The following is a 24,485-nucleotide window of genomic DNA, read 5'->3' as shown; positions in this document are numbered from 1 at the left end:
TCCTAGGCATTACCTAGTAGCTGACATATTTTATTTTGTTCAAACACACACACACACACACACACACACACACACACGACAAATATAAAGATAAGTCCTCAACAACAAAGATCAAATTTCATCAGCCTCTAAGGTCGGCACTAAGGTAAACAGCATAGACTATCTCAAAGGTGAGAAAGGGTAAGGTCCCTGTTATGACTCATCCTAGTTACATTTAAGAGGAAATCAAAATCTGCTTGAGTCCCCAGTCTGCCCTGCCTCTACTTTCTACCCTCTCCCAGGAGCTCCCTTGTATCGCTGGCTCCAATCAACTGATCTGTGCTGTCCTTTCCCACCAGTAATATGAGCTGCTAAACAATAACCATTGGCTAAATTAATAAAATTGTTCATATTGCAGCAGTCACAATAAAACATACTATTCTCAGAGTTTCCCTTTTGAATGGGTAGTGGATGAAGGCCCAAGAGATCATTTAGGGGACACTCAGGGAGAAGTACTTTAGAAAAAGAATAAAATGCTAAGAGTGAAGTTCCAGAAGGGATTTATTCAGGTGGAATAACTTTCTGGTGTCCCTCAATTGATACTATTAGTCAAACAAAAGTCTTCCTTTTGAGAAGATTTTCCCTCTCACTGTCATTCAAGGCCAGTACAAGTCTGTAACACAACTGCTGTCCATTTTTGGTTTGCACCCCCATACAGAGACAATTTATCTGTAAACCAAGCTAGATCCTTTCCTCCTCTTCAGTTTGCTGAAACGTGAGATGGAGGGGTCCTGACACAACTGTGGTGGGGAACATGGGCTCTGGGCTCATGCTGTCTGGCCTTGCTCAGGCTTGGTTCCAGGTGTATCATTTCCATTTTCCAGAAAATTTTCTGGGCCCACCCGACTTTATGACTGAAGATTCAAGAGGACCTGTGTCATCATGGGCAGTTAGAGACACATGATTACTGGGTATCACCTTGTCAAGTGTTCAATCACTATTTGGGCTCAGAGAGCCATCTTTCAAAAGGTGTTTTATCCTATAGCATGATCTTGCTTCAGAAGTCCAGAGGACTGCATTATATTTCTCCCACGGGAGCCTTCCATAAAATCTAAACTGCATTTCCCCCCCAATATCAACATCTCTAGCACCACCAGGTCACGAAATCGCCTGGCAATGATACTGCAGCCCAGACTCCAAGCCCCATACAAAGCTGACAGACATCTTTGTTACTCAGTGTATGGACCAGAGCAGTATTCCTAAGTGTGGAATCCATTGTTTTTGGATCCCAAAGAGGTCTGTCAACTATTGTGCTAAATTCTTTAGCTGAGAAGATTGAAGATGTAGTCAGTTGTCTTCTACTTGGGATGAGACATTCCTGACTGCTTTAATATAGAAGGCCCTTGACCCTTCATAAGGCTCATCTCCAAACTTTGAGGAGTACCTTATCAAGGCTAGGTACTAGGTATGTAGAGTGCTAGGTACTACCTGCTCCTCCTGCCAGATCAGTGTAATGCCACCAAGGTAATGAATCAGTGTCATCTTTTCTAAGATCCTCAGATTGCCCAGATTTCTTTTTTTAAAGATTTTAGAGATCACAAGTAGGCAGAGAGACGGGCAGAAAGAAGGGGGAAGCAGGCTCCCAGCTCAGCAGAGAACCCGATGTGGGGCTCGATCCCAGGACCCTGGGATCATGACTTGAGCTGAAGGCAGAGGCTTTAACCCACTGAGCCACCCAGGAGCCCCATGTTTAGATTCTTTTTTTTTGAAGATATATCTGAGCAGGGTCTCTCTGGGTTTGCACAAAGACACAGTAAATAATAAGGATATTATTTTGAAAGTGTTAATAAATCATATCAAGGTAGACAACAGATTTTGGCTGGAAACACAGAAGACTTGCTATAAATGTTGTTCCAAACCTGATGGGCCATCAGACTGCTATAAAAAGCAGAGCTTCCCAACCGGTTTCCCGTTACAGCATGTTGCCAAGGGGTCATAAGTGTACCTAGAGATACTGATCCACTCAGCCTTCAAGGCGGTCAGATGGGCTCACGTGGCCAGTAGATTCAGGACGCGAGCAGCTTCCCTCATTCTATTCTGGTGGTTGTCTCAACTTTCTGACAGGATGCTTCTCTTTCTATAGGTAGTAAGTACAATGAGCAACATCCAACACATGTTATGTTTCCATGTCTCACTGAGAAAGGCTTACTCCTTAAGATTTTGTGTGGTTGACAGAAGGTTTGAAACCCCTCCCTCATGCCCCTTGCTGTGTAACTTTGAAGTTCTTCCCTCAAGAGGCAAAGTGAGAGCAGAGGTGACAGGATGTCAGTTCTAAGCATGGGCCTTAAGAAGGCCTCCTTGGTTCTGCTTTCTCTCCTGAACCTCTGCCATCATCACTGAGAATCTGCTCTGGTGGCACACTGCTCCAAGGAAGGTGACAAGTAAATGTCCTCATATTTTCATGACAGGCTGTGGTTTTACACATTGGTGGCCTTTAGAATTAGGCTCCCACTCTTCCACAGAAACTAAGAGATAAGTGTGCCATTTTCCTCAATGACTGCATTTCAAAGGAATGGCTCTCAGCTACTTGGAAAAGACAAGTCCTGGGTTATACAACTGACAAGAAGCCTTTAAAAAGATTTATATCTCAAAGAGGCAGAAAAAGAACTTACAATGGCAAGTTTTCTGAATCAAATCCTCTAAGAAAAGGGAGGGCAGAGGCCTAGAGTCAGAAAGAAGCATGCCTACAGTTTATTCAAGCCAAGGGGAATATTAAGACCCTATTGCTCAGTTATAATACTTATCTTTCATTGAGGTGCTCTACGGACATCCCAGATCATCTCAGTTTACCCTCTTGTGAAGTACATATGTGTTGGTGAGCTCAGGCTGCTATTAAAATGACCAGTCACTGAGTGTTCTATAAACTACAGGAATTTATTTCTCACAGTTCTGCAGGTTGGGAAGTCCAAGATCAAGATGCCTTCAGATTCAAGTCTGGTGAGGACACACTTTCTGGTCCATAGGTGACTCTTTCCTGGAGTCACATGGAGGCAGGGATAAGGGATCTCTCAGGAACCTCTTCCATAAGGGTGCCAGCCTTACTCATGAAGGCTCTACCCTCACGACAGAACTACCTCCTAAAAGCCCAACCTCTAAAAAGCATTATGTTGGAGATGACGTTTCAACCCATGAATTTTGAAGGGATGCACATAGTCAGTCTATAGCAATGCATTACCATGCATGATCAAGTGAAAAAGATTAGGGAGCATAGACTCGAAGCCTAGATTTATTCCCATAGGTGGGAATAAATTCCCAGAAGGAAGCAGGAGGCTCTGGTTACGGCAGTGTCCATACATTCCACAGCGATTCAAGGCTTGCTCTCTTCATCATTTGAGGAGGCTGGTGGTAGACTTTGTGCATCTCATAGCAATCAGCATCGCGGATTTAACTTTTCATAGGAGCAAACTGTCGCTTACCTATTCCCCAATCTCTGGCCATAATTTGCTGCAGGAACTGGAGTTAGGAAGTGATTTAGAAAGAAGATGGTACACAATAAGAGAAAAGGCAAATAAAGCAGAAGATCATCTACCAAATCCTACCTTGCTAAATGTTTATTTATAATCTATTATGCATTTTGCATAGAATAGAATATTCTTTTTTTTTTAGATTTTATTTATTTATTTGACAGACAGAGATCAAAAGTAGGCAGAAAGGCAGGTGGGGGTAGAGGGGAAAGGAAGCAGGCTCCCTGCTGAGTGGAGAGCCTGATGTGGGACTCGATGCGGGGCTCGATGCGGGGCTCCATCCCAGGACCCTGAGATCATGACCTGAGCCAAAGACAGAGGCTTAACCTACTGAGCCACCCAGGTGTCCCTAAAATTGAATATTCTAATATGAGACACAAAGAGGGAAAGTGACGCTTCCTGTAGTGTCATCTGCTGTTACTAGCACTTGTGTCTCTTTCAGGCACTTGCTGGAAACGAGTTCCAAGCTTCCTTCCAAGAGCTCCCAATCACTGTCAAGACACATGTATTTGAACAAAAGATTTGAATAGAAACATCACTAAAGTTGTACTTGTCTTTTTCAAACAGCTCTATGAAATTAACTTCATCTGGAATATTTCATGTTTCAGTTGTTGATTTTATTGGCTGTATTTTAGAATCATATTGTTACAGGCTTTGGATTTTTGTTGTGCTTTCTTATCTCAGTTGAGTGGGTTGGTTTGGTTTCCTATTTCTTTCTCTTTTATTCTCCCCAACCTAAACACACTTGAAGTGCTTAGTAATTGTGAAGTTGTCTCCATCTAGCCCTAAAGATCCTCAAACACAATCATGGTCTAGTGCTTTGGGTTCCTGCTTTTCTGTCAGATTGGAAATGTTACTGACCAGGGCAATCAGCTGCTGGGCGGCTCGGTTCCTGGTTGCGAATCTATGTTTGTGCCCTTACTTCTCCTTACACTAGCAGCTTTCTAAAAACCAAGGTCCTAGGTGGAATTGGAGCAAAGTCACTTGTTTCAACATCCTTGCTCATGTGTCCTGAAGTGAGAAGGCTCTTCCCAGCTCCAGGCTTCAAGAGGTGAGCTGTACATTATCTCCTAGATGACGTGGAACACTTTTAGACCCTTTCACAGGAGTCAAAATCCTGGATTCCCCAGCTGCTTCCGGACATGGGAACCACCAGGTTCTCATTGTCAGCCCTGCTCACATTTGGTCTTCCTGTTTCTTGAGTGCAGAGATGATGATTTCATTTATGGACATTCCTACAACTTCTCCACCCCCCCCCCCCATTTTTATATGCCTGTCCTCTCCATGTACTTGAAACACAAGAGTTGATGAAGAAACTAATTCAGCCTTTTTGTCTGAACACACTCATGAAATCTTTATCTCATTGGGGAAGGAAAGGTGAAAGAGAAAAACCTGTTTTATCTCACTTCTGCATTTTCTGATCTTTCTTTTTTCACTCGAGCAAGGTTGTCCCTAAGAGGTAAGAATTTAGAGGTTTTGTTTTCCAACTTCTTTCTGAACAATGGCTGCTTTCCTTCTAAAGTTTACAGATCCACCTGGGAGCGACAACCTAAAGACGGGCACCTTAGAGAGGGGGCAAGAGGAGCAGGTACCATCATTCAGGGCTCACACTTGACCTCAGCAGCAGAAATAGTATGATGCCTGTGATGGGCAGAATAGTGACCCCTCCCTTCACCTCCATGATGTCCATGTGCTAATCACCAGATCTATAACTATGTTACCTTCGATGGCAAAGAGGGACTTTGCAGATGTGGTCAAATTAAGGATTGGTAATTTGAGATGAAGAGATATTTTGGATTATCCAGGGGGCCTAATGTAATCACGGGGGTCATTAAAGTGAAAGAGGAAAGAGAGAGAGTCAATGTCAGAGTCAGAGAAAGATTTCAAGATCCTGTGCTGTTTGTTGGTTATATGGATGGAGGAAAGGACTGCAAGCCAGAAATGCATGTGGTCTCTGAAGTGGGAAAAGGTAAGAAGCTGATTCTCTTCTAGAGCCTCCAGAAGGAAAACAGCACCATTAACATTTTGATTGTAGTCCCTGAGAACTATTTCAAATTTCTAATCTCTAGAACTATAAGTTAATAGATACGTATTGCTTTAAACCCCTAAATTTGTGGTAATTTGTTACAGTAACAATAGGGAACTAATAGAATGGCATAATCCTGAGGCAGGCACCCCATGTATGTCTGTGGACACACCCAGTCAGCCCAGTGGTTACCTGGAGAATGAATATAGATATCATCATCCAATCAACAGCACTTGGAGACTTTGCTCTCCAGATATAAAGCAGCTCATGGCCCTCTGGCTGTAGGAAACATTCCCTATTTCTACTCCCTTGAACTGACTCTCCCACAGCCCAGATCTGTGCTTTCTTGCTTTCCTGCTTGATAGTGAAACTTGTCCAAACAGAGCTCAGTCTTTGGTCTCACATTCCCATTAGTCTTTCTTTATAAATAACAAAATCAAAACAAAACAAGAATAGCAACATGAACATTCTCCATGCCCATATCTCTATACTGTTACTATCCGAACTCTCTGGCACTTAGCTTTTACATTTTCCCATCTGGCAGTTTTGCACTCACTTTCATTGAGTTTTCTTTTCTTCATCATTTAATTGTTGTTGCAAAGAGATAATTTAATCTCTGAAATAAAATAAGGTGGAGCTCTTCTGTGGGCTCATGACCAGCCCCGTGGCTCAGAGCCCTGCTCTTGGGGCTTGATGACAGTTGTTGTGGTCTTGAAATTCTTAAAAATTGTATCTTTGAATTTGTGTTTTATTTGTGAAGTCCTGAAGGACAATGGAGCATGTGTGGGGGATGTGGAGCCCCAAGTTGCATTACATGTGATAGTCCTGCATTACAACGCTTTGTCTTCTCCCTTAGACTAGTTCTCTGCCACTTCCACAACCGTGGCTGCCCTACCCGCCCCCTCTGAGCCCTCCTTTCTGCACCTTCAGCTCAGTCCCACCTCCCACTCCTCACTCTGACCTACTAAGACTGCCATGTTGGAGGACTAGATGCAGGGAAGGGAGGGTTGAGGCAAGGTAGTCTCAGGGAAATCATGGCAGCTGTTACCCTATCCAAGCTAGTAGGGCCATAGCACATCCAAAGGGCAGCTTAGTGGGGCCAACCGTCTTACCCACTCTCAGTCCACATGTTGAGTGGGTCCTGATGTGGAGGTTGCACCCCTTAGGGAGTCAGCTATCTGCCTTTGGCTTAGGTGACATGCTAAGAGTAGGGCAGATGGCTTGCTCAGCTTCCTAGGTCACCAAAGTGGGCATGTGTATGGTTTCAGCAGCTGGGGGGAGGAGAAAACTGGCAGTGGGTGGGCCAGGCATGCTGAGTTCTAGAGCGCAGTCTCCAGGCACCTGTGAGGGTCTGCACTTGCCCACAAACACTTCCATGCCCAAGGAAATGGGACATTATAACTGAAGTCAAATACGATGGCAGGTCAGGAGAGACTGCAGAAAAAAAGGAAAAGCTTTATACTCAAGGGTACTTTTTTACCTATTTTTGAATAAAGATCTCCATATTTTTATTTTGCCCTGGGCTCTACAAATTATACAGCCAGTCTTGTAGATAGGTAATGTTGCTGCCATATACGGGATGAGACTATTCCAGGAGTGTCAAACTTAAAGAAATCTCTTGATTAGGAAAATCACAAGTCTTCCTGCAACGTAATAGAGCACTGAGGCAGACATTTTGTAGAAAAACTTACTAATCATAATTATCGAAAGTTTCTTTTCCAGATTCGCACCTTACACTATAGGGGTTCCTTGTGAGGAATTCATAATGGGTGAAATTAATTGACCAGCTTCCTAAAACATTCCAGGTGCTACTGTCTCAGAAATGTGAAGGTGGAAGTCTATTAAAAGGTCACTTTTCAAATTATGTTTTATCTGACTCTTCTTTACAATGAAGAACTTCAGGGGTGTAAAGAACCAGGTGTTTAAATTACATTTCTTCAATTATTCAGATAATACGAATTCTGGCTTGATGAAAATTCATAATAGGTTAGCTTGGAATTAACTATCTGCGAGGCTGAGACATAATTACAGAAATAATCACATGCATTAAAGTCAGAAAGGATACATTTCTAACTTTCTGAAATTCTCTTAACTTCTTTTTGTGATTAAAATGGGAAAAAGGACAGAATCTAAGGCAATACTTAAAAGCAGTTGCTCAATTATGAAGTTTGATTTTTTTTTTTTAATTCTCAGAATTGAAAAACTTTGCTGCCCACCACAAGGAAGGGCAGAAAGACAGGAAGCACCAAACTCCAGAGCCATGAGCATCAATCTTTCCCACCCTGCTGTCCTGCAGCTTTGCTATGAGAGTGTGAATGGATCTTGCATTAAAACTCCCTACTCACGATGCTAAGATTCTCAACAAGATCCTAGCAAACAGGATCCAACAGCACATTAAAAAGATTATCCACTATGACCAGGTGGGATTCATCCCTGGGCTACAAGGGTGGTTCAACATTTGCAAATAATCAATGTGATAGAACAAATTAATATGAGAAGAGAGAAGAACCATATGGTCCTCTCAGTTGATGCAGAAAAGCATTTGACAAAATCCAGCATCCGTTGCTGATTAAAATGCATCAAAGTATAGGGATAGAGGAACATTCCTGAACTTCATAAAATCTATCTATGAAAGACCCACAGCAAATATCATCCTCCATGGGAAAAAGCTTGCAGCCTTCCCGTTGAGATCAGGAACACGACAAGGATGCCCACTCTCACCATTCTTATTCAACATAATATTAGAAGTCCTAGCAACAGCAATCAGACAACAAAGAGAAATAAAAGGTATCCAAATTGGCAGTGAAGAAGTCAAACTCTCTCTCTTTGCAGATAACATGATTCTTTATATGGAAAACCCAAAAGACTCCACCCCCAAACTACTAGAACTCATACAGCATTTCAGCAACGTGGCAAGACACAAAGTCAAAGTACAGAAATCAGTGGCTTTCTTATACACTAACAATGAAAATACAGAAAGGGAAATTAGAGAATAGATTCCATTTACTATAGTACCAAGAACCATAAGATACCTGGGAATAAACCTAACCAAAGAGGTAAAGGATCTGTACTTGAGGAACTACAGAACACTCATGAAAGAAATTGAAGAAGACACAAAAAGATGGAAGACCATTCCATGCTCTTGGATCAGAAGAATAAACATTGTTAAAATGTCTATACTGCCTAGAGCAATCTATACTTTTAATGCCATTCTGATCAAAATTTCACTGGTATTCTTCAAAGAGCTGGAGCAAATAATCCAAAAATTTGTATGGAATCAGAAGAGACCCCGAATCTCTAAGGAAATTTTAAAAAACAAAAATAAAACTGGGGGCATCACGTTACCTGATTTCAAGCTTTATTACAAAGCTGTGATCACCAAGACAGCATGGTACCGGCATAAAAACAGACACATAGACCGGTGGAACAGAGTAGAGAACCCAGATATGGACCCTCAACTCTATGGGCAAATAGTCTTCGACAAAGCAGGAAAAAAGACAGTCTCTTCAATAAATGGTGCTGGGAAAGCTGGACAGCTATATGTAGAAGAATGAAACTCGACCATTCTCTTACACCGTACACAAAGATAAACTCAAAATGGATAAAAGACCTCAACGTGAGTCAAGAATCCATCAGAATCCTAGAGGAGAACATAGGCAGTAATCTCTTTGATATCAGCCACAGCAACTTCTTTCAAGATATGTCTCCAAAGGCAAAGGAAACAAAAGCGAAAATAAACTTTTGGGACTTCATCAAAATCAAAAGCTTCTGCACAGCAAAGGAAACAGTCAAAAAAACAAAGAGGCAACCCACGGAATGGGAGAAGATATTTGCAAATGACAGTACAGACAAAAGGTTGATATCCAGGATCTATAAAGAACTCCCGAAACTCAACATACACAAAACAATCATATCAAAAAATGGGCAGAAGATATGAACAGAGACTTCTCCAATGAAGACATACAAATGGCTATCAGACACATGAAAAAATGTTCATCATCACTAGCCCTCAGGGAGATTCAAATTAAAACCACATTGAGATATCACCTTACACCAGTTAGAATGGCCAAAATTAGCAAGACAGGAAACAACATGTGTTGGAGGGGATGTGGAGAAAGGGGAACCCTCTTCCACTGTTGGTGGGAATGCAAGTTGGTGCAGCCTCTTTGGAGTACAGTGTGGAGATTCCTCAAGAAATTAAAAATAGAACTTCCCGGCCGACGCTCGCCAACGCCAGCGCCGCCTCTCGCTCGCCGAGCTCCAGCCGAAGGAGAAGGGGGTAAGTAAGGAGGTTTCTGTACCATGGCTCTACAAAGCAAACTGCCCGCAAATCCACCGGGGGTAAAGCTCCAAAGAAGCAACTGGCTACAAAAGCCGCTCGCAAGAGTGCGCCCTCTACCGGAGGGGTGAAGAAACCTCATCGTTACAGGCCTGGTACTGTGGCACTCCGTGAAATTAGACATTATCAGAAGTCCACTGAACTTCTGATCCGCAAACTTCCTTTCCAGCGTCTGGTGCGAGAAATTGCTCAGGACTTCAAAACAGACCTGCGCTTCCAGAGTGCAGCTATTGGTGCTTTGCAGGAGGCAAGTGAGGCCTATCTGGTGGGCCTCTTTGAAGACACCAACCTGTGTGCTATCCATGCCAAACGTGTCACAATTATGCCAAAAGACATCCAGCTAGCGCGCCGCATACGTGGAGAACGTGCTTAAGAATCCACATGATGGAAAACATTTCATTCTTTAAAAAAAAAAAAAAAAATTCTCTTCTTCCTGTTATTGGTAGTTCTGAATGTTAGATATTTTTTTTCCATGGGGTCAAAACGTACCTAAGTATATGATTGCAAATGGAAAACTAGGGGACAGAAATCAGGTATTGGCAGTTTTTCCATTTTCATTTGTGTGTGAATTTTTAATATAAATGTGGGGACATATAAAGCATTAATGCAAGTCAAAATGTTTCAGTGAACACGTTTCAGCAGTTCAACTTTATAACAATTATAAATAAACCTGTTAAATTTTTCTGGACAATGCCAGCATTTGGATTTTTTTAAAACAAGTAAATTTCTTATTGACGGCAACTAAATGGTGTTTGTAGCATTTTTATCATACAGTAGATCCATCCATTCACTATACTTTTCTAACTGAATTGTCCTACATGCAAGTACATGTTTTTAATGTTGTCTGTCTTCTGTGCTGTTCCTGTAAGTTTGCTATTAAAATACATTAAACTATAAAAAAAAAAATAGAACTTCCCTATGACCCTGCAATTGCACTCCTGGGTATTTACCCCAAAGAAGTGCCATCTGTACCCCAATGTTTATAGCAGCAATGGCCACGGTTGCCAAACTGCGGAAAGAACCAAGATGCCCTTCAACAGACGAATGGATAAGGAAGATGTGGTCCATATACACTATGGAGTATTATGCCTCCATCAGAAAGGATGAATACCCAACTTTTGTAGCAACATGGACGGGACTGGAAGAGATTATGCTGAGTGAAATAAGACAAGAAGAGTCAATTATCATATGGTTTCACTTATTTGTGGAGCATAACAAATAGCATGGAGGACATGGGGAGTTATAGAGGAGAAGGGAGTTGGGGGAAATTGGAAGGGGAGGTGAACCATGAAAGACTATGGACTCTGAAAAACAATCTGAGGGGTTTGAAGTGGCGGAGATGGGTGGCAGGTTGGGTTACCAGGTGGTGGGTATTATAGAGGGCACGGATTGCATGGATCACTGGGTGTGGTGAAAAAATAATGAATACTGTTATGCCAAAAATAAATAAAAAATAAATTTTAAAAAAACCTTCCTACTCACTCGGATCCAGGGTGATTCTGTACTCAGCATCTGGCTTAGCCTCTTTGCTGGCTGTGTTTGGAAACCTCCTGGTGATGACTGCAGTTTTGCATTTCAAGGAGCTGCACTCTCCTGCCAATTTCTTGATCACCTCTCTGGCTTGTGCTGACTTCCTGGCGGGGGTGACCGTCATGCCCTTCAGCATGGTCAGGTCCGTGGAGAGCTGCTGGTACTTTGGAGCCAGATTTTGTACCCTGCACAGTTGCTTCGATGTGGCATTTTGTTACTCTTCTCTCTTCCACTTGTGCTTCATCTCCATCAACAGGTACATTGCTGTTACTGACCCTCTGGTCTACCCCAGCAATTTCACGGTGTCTGTGTTGGGGATGTGCATCAGCGTCTCCTGGATCCTGCTCATTGTATGCAGCGGGGCCGTGTTCTACACAGGTGTCAATGACGATGGGATGGAGGAATTAGTAAGTGCTCTCAACTGTGTAGGTGGTTGTCAAATTGTTGTAAATCAAGACTGGGTTTTGATATATTTTCTGTTATTCTTCATACCCACCCTCATAATGATAATTCTTCACTGTAAGATTTTTCTAATAGCTAAACACCAAGCTATAAAAATTGAAAATACTGGTAGCAAAGCAGAGTCATCCTCAGACAGTTACAAATCCAGAGAGAGAAAAAAGAGAGTTAAAAAACTCAGAGAGTTACAAATTCAAGAGAGAGAGAAGCCGCTAAGACCCTGGGTATCACGGTGATAGCATTTATGATTTCATGGTTACCATATACAACTGATATGCTAGTTGATGCCTATATGGGCTTCATAACACCTGCCTGTATTTATGAGATCTGCTGTTGGGGTGCTTTGATAACTCAGCCATGAACCCTCTGATTTATGCTTTATTTTATCCTTGGTATAGAAAAGCCATAAAAATTATTTTAAGTGAGGAGTTTTTAAAGGATAGTTCATCAACCATTAGATTATTTGCAGAATAAACATAAACACTAAGTTGAGAAATTTAAACATATTTTACAAATTATAAATTCACGACAAAATTAGATATAAGAAATTAACAAAGCATTTCAAGAATGGAGAAATATGTTGTGTTTTTCAAATTAGCCAGAAACCAAATCACAAGAAGTTGCCTCCATTAAATCAGTGCAAAAGATATATACTGAACTAAATGGTAAATAATGAAGTGGTGTACACTGTAATCTGTCTGAGTGGTCTGTACACGTCCTTGCCATATGCACTTGTTTCTTCCACTTTCATGGAATCTGCAATCTCATTTTTGGTGTGATATCTCTAATCATTTTCTCATTTATGGTCAACTTTCATTTATCTTCAAATGGTCTTTTTCCCCTTGTCTTTTGCAACATTCTACTAGTTTACTAAGGCTATCATAACAAAGTACCACAGACTAGGTAGCTTAAGCAACAAAAATTTATTTGGTTTCTTGTGATTTTGGAGGCTAAAATTCCAAAATCAAGGTGTCAGCAGGGTGGGTTTCTTCTAAAGACCCCCTTCTTCAGCTTCCAGGTGGCCAGTTTCTCTCTGCATTATCACATGGCTTATGCCATGGGTATGTGTGTCTGTGTCCTAATCTCCTCTTCTTATAAGACCACCAAACATATCGGGTTGGGGATCACTCTTAAAAACTCACTTTAACTTAATTACCTTTTAAAAGGTTTTATCTCAATATATGGTTACATTCTAAAGTACTAGGAGTTAGGACTTCAACAGAAGAATTTGAGGGACACCATTCAGCCCATAACAGGCACAAGATAAGGATTGGTGACACTCCCCAATGGTCTGTTTGTTTGATGCGCATTTTTGATACTGTTGTACCTTCCAACAGCTTTTGGAACAGCAGGTAAGAATTTCCTGTTTAATGGCTGGACAGAATCTTGGAATGTCCACCTGTCATATTGTGGGATCAGTCATTGAGCCTTGGAATCATGTATTCACTACAGACATTGCCCAGAAGTGGAAAATTGCAAGTGGAAAAAACGTGCCACAAAAAAGTTGGCACAATGATCATTTGCAAATGGGTATCTGCAAATGAAAGAATGATCAATTATCGGGGTGCCTGTGTGGCTCAGTCGGTTAAGTGTCTGACTGCTGGTTTCGGCTCAAGTCATGATCCTATGGTCATGAGATTGAGCCTTGCATAGGGCTCTATGTTCAGGGTGGAGTCTGATTCAGATCCTTGCCCCACCTTACGCTCTCTTGCTCCAAATCAATCAATAAAATCTCTAAAAAAATAGAATAGTCAATTTTTACTAGCTGTGATACCAACTTTCCTCACCTGAATATACTGCATGTTTCACTTCCCTGGAATGCTGTGGGGTCAAAAAGTGTATGCAGATACTGCAAAAACTTCTATTAAAAAAATATCAAAAAATGATGCTATAGTTTTACATTTTGCTGTCTGGAATATTTGACATTGTTAATACAATAAAAATTTTTTAGAATGTATATCCAGAGTATTTTGTACAATGAATCTAAATTGTAATAGGTTGAATCTAAATTGTAATAGGTTACAGGTCTATAAACCTTATTTATTTTCTTTTTGGTTTGTCTATTGAGTCACTTGATTAAAATGATTGAAATATTTTTTTCTCATTGGTTTTCACTGAGATTTTTTATTGTTTTCAAGCAAATATTGGACATAAATTATATGTAAGTACCTGTGTTAGGAAGAACTGACAATAAAAATGTGTTCTATATAGTATTCTCCTCAAGGAATGTAATTTTATAGATAATATGGGCAACATATTTTAAATTATATTATTGAGAACCAGAAAAGTGTCAGAGATGCTAAATCCTATGAGCAGAGGACCAATTGTCACTGTCACAAGGCTGTTCCTTGGCATTGGGTATTTCTAAAACATTGTTTTCTTACTGACATGTGGTCTCATGCCTGAAGGGTTAAAAATTATTAAAGACTTTATTTTTTTAGAAGGGGTTTTTGAGGAGTCTTCAAGCATTAAGCTTGCATAGGCAGACAGGGGGAACTTTTCTTTGACAGGAGGGTTAACTTCCATGCTGATGGGGCTCAATCCCAGGACCCTGAGGTCACGACCTGAGCTGATACCAAGAGTTGGTTGCTTAACGGACTGAGCCACACTGGTGACCCTGCCCTGTTACTTTCAATGCTCATTTTCTTCTTCCTATTCTCTAACTATGCCATTTGTTCTTGATCTTTCCCTAGGCTCTGGTTTTCTTGGCTGTCATTTTAATATCTGCTTTTGCTGGAATTATTTTCTTCAATCTTTTCAGATTCTCTGCTTCATGCTCTCGCAAGGAGTTTAGTTCCTCTTGTTCACCAGTGTTCTTCCAAAAGCAAAGGAATCAGAAGTCAAATTCAGATCTGGCACAAGATCAAGATTTAATGTTTAGAGGACATTCTCTCTCTCTCTCTTTTTTTAAAATTAACATATAATTTATTATTAGTCCCAGGGGTACAGGTCTGGGAGTCATCAGGCTTACACACTTCACAGCACTTACCACAGCATATACCCTCCCCAATGTCCATAACCCAACTACCCTCTCTCTACCAGTCTCCCTCTGGCAACCCTCAGTTTGTTTTGTGAGATTAAGAGTCTCTTATGGGAAAAAAAAAAAAAAGGCACCTGGGTGGCTCAGTGGGTTAAAACCTCTGCTTTCGGCTCAGGTCATGATCCCAGGAACCTGGGATCAAGCCCCAAATCAGGCTCTCTGCTCAGCAGGAAGCCTGCTTCTCTTCCTCTCTCTCTCTGCCTGCCTCTCTATCTACTTGTGATCTCTTTCTGTCAAATAATTAAATAAAATCTTAAAAAAAAAAGGGGGTCTCATGGTTTGTCTCCCTCCCGAGCCCATCTTGTTTTATTTTTTCCTCCCCTATCCCTTAAACCCCCCACTTCACCTCTCAACTTCCTCATATCAGGGAGATCATATGATAATTGTCTTTCTCTGATTGTCTTATTTCACTCAGCATAATACCCTCTAGTTCCATCCATGTCGTCACAAATGGCAAGATTTCATTTCTTTTGATGGCTGCATAATATTCCATTGTGTATATATACCACTTCTTCTTTATTCATTCATCTGCTGATGGACATCTAGGTTCTTTCCATAGTTTGGCTATTGTGGATGTTGATTCTATAAACATTTGGGTGCACATGCCCCTATGGATCACTACATTTGTATCTTTAGTGTAAATACCCAGTAGTGTGATTGCTGGATTGTAGGGTAGCTCTATTTTCAACTTTTTGAGGAACCTCCATGCTGTTGTCCAGAGTGGCTGCACCAGCTTGCATTCCCACCAGCAGTGTAGGAGGGTTCTCCTTTCTCCGCATCCTCGCCAGCATCTGTCGTTCCCTGACTTGTTAATTTTAGCCATTCTGACTGGTGTGAGGTGATATCTCATTGTGGTCTTGATTTGTATTTCCCTAATCCTGAGTGATATGGATCACTTTTCATGTGTCTTTTGGCCATCTGGGTGTCTTCTTTGAAGAAATGTCTGTTCATGTTCTCTGCCCATTTCTTGATTGGATTATTTGTTCTTTGGGTGTTGAGTTTGATAAGTTCTTTATAGATTTTGGACACTAGCCCTTTATTTGATATGTCGTTTGCAAATATCTTCTCCCATTCTGTCAGTTCTCTTTTGGTTTTGTTGACTGTTTCCTTTGCTGTGCAAAAGCTTTTGATCTTGATAAAGCCCCAGTAGTTTCTTTTTGCCTTTGTTTCCCTTGTCTTTGGTGATGTTTCTAGGAAGAAGTTGCGGCTGAAGTCAAAGAGGTTGTTGCCTCTGTTCTCCTCAAGGATTTTGATGGATTCCTTTCTCACATAGAGGTCTTTCTTCCATTTGGAGTGTATTTTTGTGTGTGGTGTAAGAAAATGGTCCAGTTTCATTTTTCTGCATGTGGCTGTCCAATTTTCCCAACACCATTTGTTGAAGAGACTGTCTTTTTGCCATTGGACATTCTTTCCTGCTTTGTCAAAGATTAGTTGACCATAGAGTTGAGGGTCTATTTCTGGGCTCTCTATTCTGTTCCACTGATCTATGTGTCTGTTTTTGTGCCAGTACCATACTGTCTTGATGATGACAGCTTTGTAATAGAGCTTGAAGTCTGGAATTGTGATGCCACCAACTTTGGCTTTCTTTTTGAATATTTAGAGGACATTCTCTTATAGTGATACATTCATACAACAAAGTGATACATTCACCACAATAATTATCTCTTCAACATAATTACTTTCATGTAGTATGCCCCTTCACTTCTTCAGCATGATGTGGGAATAATAAGTTGCCTGTCATGGCATGTTATAAATATCATTTAATACTGTCACTGTTGATTATAATGCAAACTTAGGATGTCACATATTCATGGGGGACGATGAAATATTCAATAAATCGTCTTTAAACTTCTAGGTATCTATTTGGGGAAAAAATGTTCTGAGTCTCACTCTTCCCCTACACAACACATGTGCGCTTACATACATATTGTTCAGGAGAAATCTTTTTTTTTTTTTCAGGCGAGATCTTAGTGTAAAATATAAAGCCATGAAGTTTTAGAAGAAAATATTGGAGAACATTTTCATAGTTTCTCATGGAAAATGTTGGCAAATTAACTATAAACTTAATATTTCTACATAATAAAAAATTAAAATCTAAAAAAGATAAACTTGAAAAAACTCTTTAGAATATTTATTCTCTTCTAATTGGTTTAGTTGAAAATGGAGAAGAAAAAAAATTATTCGTTTTTTTTTTAATTTTTTGTTTTCCGCAGTACTTGAGTCTCAAAAGTCTCGGCCTTGTTAGAAAGGAAAAAAAGCTTATAGTGAACAGATTTGAAGTGAGTGCAATAGAAAAATCTTTCCTGCATCCCAGAATAAGAGTAAAAAAGATAACTGGAGTACAAAAATAAGTGAGAAAGCTGTGAAGGTCTATGAGGGAGGAGAACCCCATTTCTCCCCAGATACTGTCTGGTTTGAGGGAAGGACTAATAACTGATATGCCAATGCAGTTGGTTGAATAAAAGTCCCACAAACAGACCCAAGTCTGAATCTTAGAGCCTATAAATATTAAAAATTATTTGGAGTACAATGGTCTTTGAAGATGATTAAGTTAAGACTCTTAAGATGGTGAGATTATCTGGGATCATCCGGGTGGGCCCCAAATGCCATCCCGAATGTTCTTACAGGAAAGAGGCACAGAGAGATGACACACACAGAGGAGAAGGCAGTGTGATCACACAGGCAGAGATTGGAGGAATGGGGCCAGAAGCCAAAGCATTCTGGCAGCCAGCAGAAGCAGGGGGAGGCTAGGATGAATTCTCTGAGACCCTTCTGAGGCAGTGAAGCCCTGCTAACACTTTGATTTTGGATTTCATACTTTTGGCTTCCAGAACTCTGCAGGTATCAATTTATGTCATTTTAAGCCACCAAGTGAGTGCTGATTTGTTAACGCAGCAACAGAAATTAATAAGAAGATCCAAGTGCAGGCAAAGCTCTCTCTCCTTTCCCTGGATAGAATTCAGTGGATATGAAGACCACAGAGCAGAGATGACAGCATAGGTTTTCGGAGCCCATAGCCTGAGACAGCCTCACAGAGCACCTCGCTCTGCATGGGACAAAGACAGTAAAAGATTCTTAGCCCCTGAAGGTGCCATGGCGTCATGATGGTCCTAGAAACTCCACCAAATGTTCCATGGTCCCTGATGCCAGAGTATAGCTGAATTCTTCAGAGAAGCATGTTGGAATTGGCTGATAAGCGCTAAAGGAACCTTACCTGCAGGTATAAGAGATGACTGCTCTGTGACAGGACTGGACCAAAGTCCAGAGAACAGGCAGGACATCTCACTGAGGGTGAATGGTCACCCAGATCAGATCTCTAATCCACAGAGCCCAGTTAACTCAGAGGGGAAGGTAGAGAAAATCCAGATGGATGGAGAGGAATTTCCCATTATCTGTAGGTCAGGGGCATGACCCAGACATCAAGTTCATTAATAGCTGTAGAGCATAGAGGAACAGCACACAAGATCTGGAGCTAAATTTCTGGGATGCCAATCCCCAGTTCACTGTTCACTGCACCTTAACCCTGGGCAAGTGACTAACTTTCAGGGTTTCAGTCAAATAGGAATAGTGATCATATGGGCTTCATGGGATTTTCTGTGTGTGACTATTTAAGAACTTCCTACATGTGAAAAACCTAGATAGAGCAGGTGTTCAAAAGCTGTTTGCTACCATTAAAATAGCAGTTGCCTTAACAATAAAGTAACACGTTTTGCACACCAGAATCTGTGCCTTGTGACTCATTGAAGGTACATGTGGGTCTTCCTAGAATTTCTATCATGTTTTAGGAAGCATTTCTGTATCATAGACTATTAAAAGCCATAAGATAAGAGCTATGACCCAAATTCTGAGAAAGATGTAAAATAGTTATTGACATATACAAAGCTGTGTACAATTTTTGAAAGTTTTCCCTGTTCTTGACCTTAGTACCTTCCTTCATCCTTCTAAACCTGGCCCTAAATTTATATTCTCAGTGAATTCTATTTATTCATCTTACTTATATTATTTGTTGATATTATTTCTCACTTTACACTTTTTTTTTAAATTAATTTTTTATTTTTTATAACATATATTTTTATCCCCAGGGGTACAGGTCTGTGAATCACCAGGTTTACACACTTCACAGCACTCACCAAAGCACATACCCTCCCCAATGTCCATAATCCCACCCCCTTCTCCCAAACCCCCTCCCCCCAGCAACTCATGGCATCACTTTACACTTTTTAATTGTGTTAATTTTAGCTTTAAGCACTGTGAATTATATTGTTTTATGTCTGTATCTCATATTAACATGGAAACCCCCCTAAGAGAAGAATATATTTTGTGTGTATTCTTGTATGTTGAAGACCTTGCACAAATAGGTGCTTAATAAACAAACAAATATAAATAATGCATACATGAATGATCAGACTGCAGGCAGATCTATAGAGATTTTATGGCCCCTGAATCTTTTACTAAAGCGTCTATGGCTTTTTACTTATTTTGAAGAGAATACTCTCAAATATCATTATTGAGTATAGCCTATCCGTATATCCTTGTCTACATATACTATGTAATAGGCCCTTTTTGTCTAGACCTCTCTAGGTACAAGAGATCTTATTTTTTTAGCTGGCTAAGAATTTTTCTTTTTAGTAATGAATAAATTTTGAAATTTATCAAATGCCTTTCTTCATTTCATCAGATGATTGTAAAATTTTAATCTTTTACAAAGGTGAGTTACAATAATTGATTTTCTAATTTAAAGCAAACATTCATTCTTGGTATAGACTCTAATCATGGTATATCATCCTTTTATATTTGGGTTTAGTTTTTGAAAGTTTGTTTAGGGTTTTTGCATCTTTGTTTATAAATGAGGGTATTTTTACCTTTCTCCTTTTTGAAATCATCTATGTAGGTTTTGGTATAGAAGCTACATCAAAATACAAATCTCAAGTAGAGATAATTATTTCTCCTCCTGTTCATACTACATACTACAGAGATTCTATTTCAGATGATTTGGGGTATGGCATTTGCCGTGTTTCCTAGGGATTTTACCATTAGTCCTCAGACCATCTAGGGGTAGGTGAATGTCAGTAACAGCAATGTTCCTGTCGATGGAGAGGAAGCACAAGTGGAAGAGAGAAGAATAAACAAATGCCACATCACAGCATGTGTGGAAGGGACAGAAACTTGGCCCAAAGTACCAGCAGCTCTGCACAGACCTGACCTCACTGAAGGGTGTGACGGTCACCCCCACCCGGAAGTCAGCAGAGGCCAGAGAGGCGAGGAGAACCTTGGTTTGAAATGCAGGAAGGAAATCAGCACCAGGAGGTTTCCAAACACAGCTAGCAGCCCAGAGCCAAACAGCCATCAGGCAGGGTTCTGGTGAACAGGGACTTTCACGCAGGGTGGGGTCACGTTCTGGTTGCAGAGCTGCTGCTCTGCAGGGGGAGATGAGTCGGTATTCACGGTGCTTGTATTTTCACAAAGGATGTAGGATTCTAATTTTTAATACTCCAGAGGAGAAAAACATAAATACACCAGGATGCCTGAAGAAATGATCAAATATTATTACTAATGGTTTTTTTCTGTTTTCCATTTATTATTACAAATCCCAAATGTGTTCTATAACAAAATAAACTTGAACAAAAATTATATCGTATAAGATTACTGGGGGTTAATTTCAAATAACCAATGCATGATTCCTTTAAAATTTGACAAAATTCCATTTTAGTCATAAATAAATTTTTTTATTTTTACCTCTTATGTTCCTCTTCACAACAGCCTCAGATATGGGATATAAATGCAGGGTTTAGGGATCACCTCCCCTTTATCTCTATGTTGTCTGACCTGTATTACTGACTAAGACATAAATTAATGCCAACTTTGGGAGAATCCCTGTGTGGAATCCTGTAGTGTAAGGTGTGAACTTGAAATATTATTTTCAACAGTGATTATTAGGAAAAGGTATTCTACAAAACAACCCTCTACATTAAATTCGATTAGCCATTGTTTCCCGGGTCAAAGATTTCTTTTTTCTTAGACTTGAGTGTTTCCCCTATTCTCAGTCCTGGTGAAGACACCTCACTGGCTTTTTGTAGAGAAGTTCAATAGGGTGTAAACAGTGAAAGCTAATACTTGGCTTTTCCCTCTCTTTTGCCTCTGCACTGGCTACCAGCAAACAGAAATAGGAACATACACTAAGGATGGTTTGAGATTGGTGAAATACATTGAGATTGGTGAAATACACAGGCACTAAAAGACAACATGCTATTTCGGACACCAGCATTTCTGAAGTGGTGTGACTGTCAGTGCTGGTAGGAAGGAGATCAGTTCTCCTCTCAGCCATTGTCTCTGGAAAGAGGTCAGGGATGCCTCTCTGTCCACATAAGAAATGGGCTGTGAGTCCCCTGACGACACACATTTGTGGGTCTAGCTGATAGAATTTCTGTTTGCACTGTTGCTCAAAGAATTCTGATAAGGAACAATGAACAGAAAGCTGGGAAATGGGAACACGATTCCTGAGTCATTTCCCAGCCCTGAAATGTTGAACATTGCAGAGCAAGGAACAGCAAGGTTCAAACTTCTCAAAGGTCCAAGAGTCTTAACACTGCAGGGCTGTGATCTTGGACGTATGGGTGAATTTGTGCTTCAAGTTTTAAAGGGCCATAGGTATCATCATTATTCCATCTCGGCATCTGATTTCTCATTTAAAAAAAAAATGGATTCTTTTTGGGCACTTGGGTGGCTCAGTGTGTTGGGCCACTGCCTTTGGCTCGGGTCATGATCTCAGGGTCCTGGGATCGAGTCCCGCATCAGGCTCTCTGCTCGGTGGGGAGACTGCTTCCCTCTCTCTCTCTGCCTGCCTATCTGTCTACCTGTGACCTCTCTCTGTCAAATAAATAAATAAAATCTTTAAAAAGAAAGGATTCTTTATAATATTATTTCTAATATTTTCTGAGAATCCAGTTTTGTTAAGTAATGATAATTGCTTACATAGGCAAAAGTCTAGGCCAGAACATTCTCAGCTTCAGCACTGCTGACATTTGAGATCAGATAACCCTGATGTGGGGATCTGTTGTCTGCCTTGAAGGGTGTTTAACAGCCTCCCCGCTACTAGATGCTGGTAGATGTCAGTAAAATTTCCCCAACTGTGTGAACCAAAAATGTCTCCAGACATTGACAAATGTCTTCTGGAGGACAAACGCTTGATGACCTACCCATTGAAAACCAATTTTCTCTGGGGAGGGTGGGGGAAGTATCACATGATACTCGCCACTTAGGATAAAGAAATAACTTTATTTCTTAATAAAGGTTAATTAATTAATTAATTAATTAATAGGTTTATAATGGGTTAATTGATTAATTAATAATCAATTCAATATGTATTTATTGAGTGCCAGGAGCTGGGTACAAAGAAATGAACAAAAAACCTGGGTACACTTGATCTCTATCATGAGGTTTGCAGTCTTGAGAGGGAAACAAATCTTAAGCAAGTGAACAAAGAAATAGATACATGAATACAAATGAAAAGTATTTAAAAAAAAAAAAGACGATAACTTATGATGCAGAGAGCACCGAGGCGGGCAGGTGTAGACAAAGTGGTTCCTTCAAACAGGGTAAGACAAAAACAGTTCAAATATTTGTAGAATTTTAGTATGATATATATGAGGAAACAGAACGTGAGAATGGGGTGGAACAATAGCTGGGGTTTTAGACTTAAATAGTCTGAGGGTGCCTTAATGAGAGAGAAATGTTATGCCCAAAAAAGAAAGGCAGAGAGGAGAAAGAGAGAGAGAGAGAGAGAGAGAGAGACAGAGTGATGAAAGCCTGCTGTGGTCTGGAAACAGGAATGGGTGGGAGACCGGGAGCTTGTTCTAGGAAGAACTTGGACACAATCCACTTCTCTATAAATTAGCTTTTAAAACAAAGAACTAGACATCTTCCATTTTTCTATCAGTGTTAATTTCCAATTATTCTATCTTAGCTAATTCTTAAGATATTTATTTAGGATTTATATTCTTTCCCTTTTTCACGTGTCTCCTACAACTTTGAGGGCCCAATATGGGAGAGGTTTAGAAAATGCTTCCAAAACCCACAGGATCAAAACAAATTGAGAGTGATACGTTTTTTGAGCCAAGGCATAACAGAGGAAGATCTTAAACTAGGTGTCCAGCCCCACCCCTCCAGGTCTATTAGGTGGACCCAATCATCTCTAAAATATAACCAAGGGACCAGAGAACATCCCAAATTGATTCAAGTAATTAGAATTTATCTTTGGGAAAAAATAAGCCATCTAAACAATTGCATTACAGACTATCAGACTGAGGATTTCATATATTAATTGCAAAAAGTTTAATTAATTAGAGGTAGAGAAACAAGGACAACAAAGCAAAATTTTTTTGCATAGCTAGGGATTCCACTGCTCAGACTCAACCAAAAAATGAACACAATGTAGCAAAATATTTCATAGAAAAGAGGCAGGTAGAAAGGAATAGAAAGGAAATTGAAAATAGAACCTTGTTTCAAAGGCTAATCCCAATGGAGGAATGAGAAGGAGCAATGAATATCATGGTCTAAGAATCCTAAATCTTTGATATGACACCCAGACTCTGTGACCTTGGGCAAGTTGTTAATATTTTCTGGATCTACTGTCAATGAGTAATATGCAAATATGCCTAGAGTAGATTATTGTAAACTATAGTTGTCGCTTGAACAACATAAGTTTGAACTATACAGGTCTATTTATATGCAAATTTTTACAGTACAGTAATATAAATGTATTTTCCTTTTTCTTAGTGTTTTCTTAATAACATTTTCCTTTTTCTAACTTACCTTATTATAAGAATACAGTATATAATACATATACAAAACATGTTTTAATCAACTTTATGTTATTGGCGAGGTTTCCAGTCAACAGTAGGCTATAAGTACTTAAGTTTTGGAGATCAAAAGTTACACATGAGTTTTCGACTGTGCAAATGGTTGGCATCCCAAACCCCTATGTTGTTCAAAGGTCAACTCTCTTTGAGTGGAAAAATCAACAGATATCTGTTGATTCTCATGGAAGTTGAAGTGTCCCCTTTATCAAAATTTCTGGGACAAGATCCCCTGCAATCTTAGTTCGGAAACCTAAACAAACAATGGGTTTGTGCTTTTCTTTATTGAGAATGTAATCAGTGAATTTTTTTTTAAGATTTTATTTATTTATTTGACAGAGAGAGAGAGAGAGATCACAAGCAGGCAGAGAGGCAGGCAGAGAGAGAGGGGGAAGCAGGCTCCCCGCTGTGCTGAGAACCCAATGTGGGGCTTGATCCCAGAACCCTGAGGTCATGACCCAAGCTGAAGGCAGAGGCTTAGTCCACTGAGCCACCCAGGTGCCCCTGTAATCAGTGAATTTGAAGACACTTCTCTTTTTGTGTTGGCTGTTAAAAATGGCCAAATTTCTTGCTCCCATTAGCAAGCGTGTGTGTGTGTGTGTGTGTGTGTGTGTGTGCGTGCACGTATGTATTTGTGATTGACATATATATTTTAGGTCCATTTATGCCTCCATTGATCACCCCCCCCATTTCTGTGCTTCTTTCTTCTATTGCTTACAATTTTAGTGTACAC

General features: G+C 40.2%; 2 protein-coding genes across 2 annotated transcripts; both read left to right on the top strand.

Annotated features, from left to right (window-relative positions):
* The first annotated feature begins 7,789 nt into the window (after positions 1 to 7,789).
* LOC116588446 (trace amine-associated receptor 8-like) lies at positions 7,790 to 12,331 on the top strand. Its single transcript, XM_032339495.1, is given in 4 exon segments — positions 7,790 to 7,875; positions 11,352 to 12,024; positions 12,060 to 12,201; positions 12,204 to 12,331. Coding segments are annotated over 4 exon segments (1,029 nt in total).
* LOC116588447 (histone H3.3A-like) lies at positions 9,813 to 10,290 on the top strand (the record flags this gene model as incomplete). Its single annotated transcript, XM_032339497.1, has 1 exon — positions 9,813 to 10,290. A coding segment is annotated over one exon (429 nt), but the record flags the coding sequence as incomplete, so codon positions are not given.
* Positions 12,332 to 24,485: the final 12,154 nt, after the last annotated feature.

The sequence above is a fragment of the Mustela erminea genome, chromosome 4 (assembly GCF_009829155.1).
Source record: "Mustela erminea isolate mMusErm1 chromosome 4, mMusErm1.Pri, whole genome shotgun sequence".
Classification (NCBI taxonomy): domain Eukaryota; kingdom Metazoa; phylum Chordata; class Mammalia; order Carnivora; family Mustelidae; genus Mustela; species Mustela erminea.
Note: the sequence above shows the minus strand (reverse complement) of the source record. Positions and strands in the feature narration are given on the sequence as shown.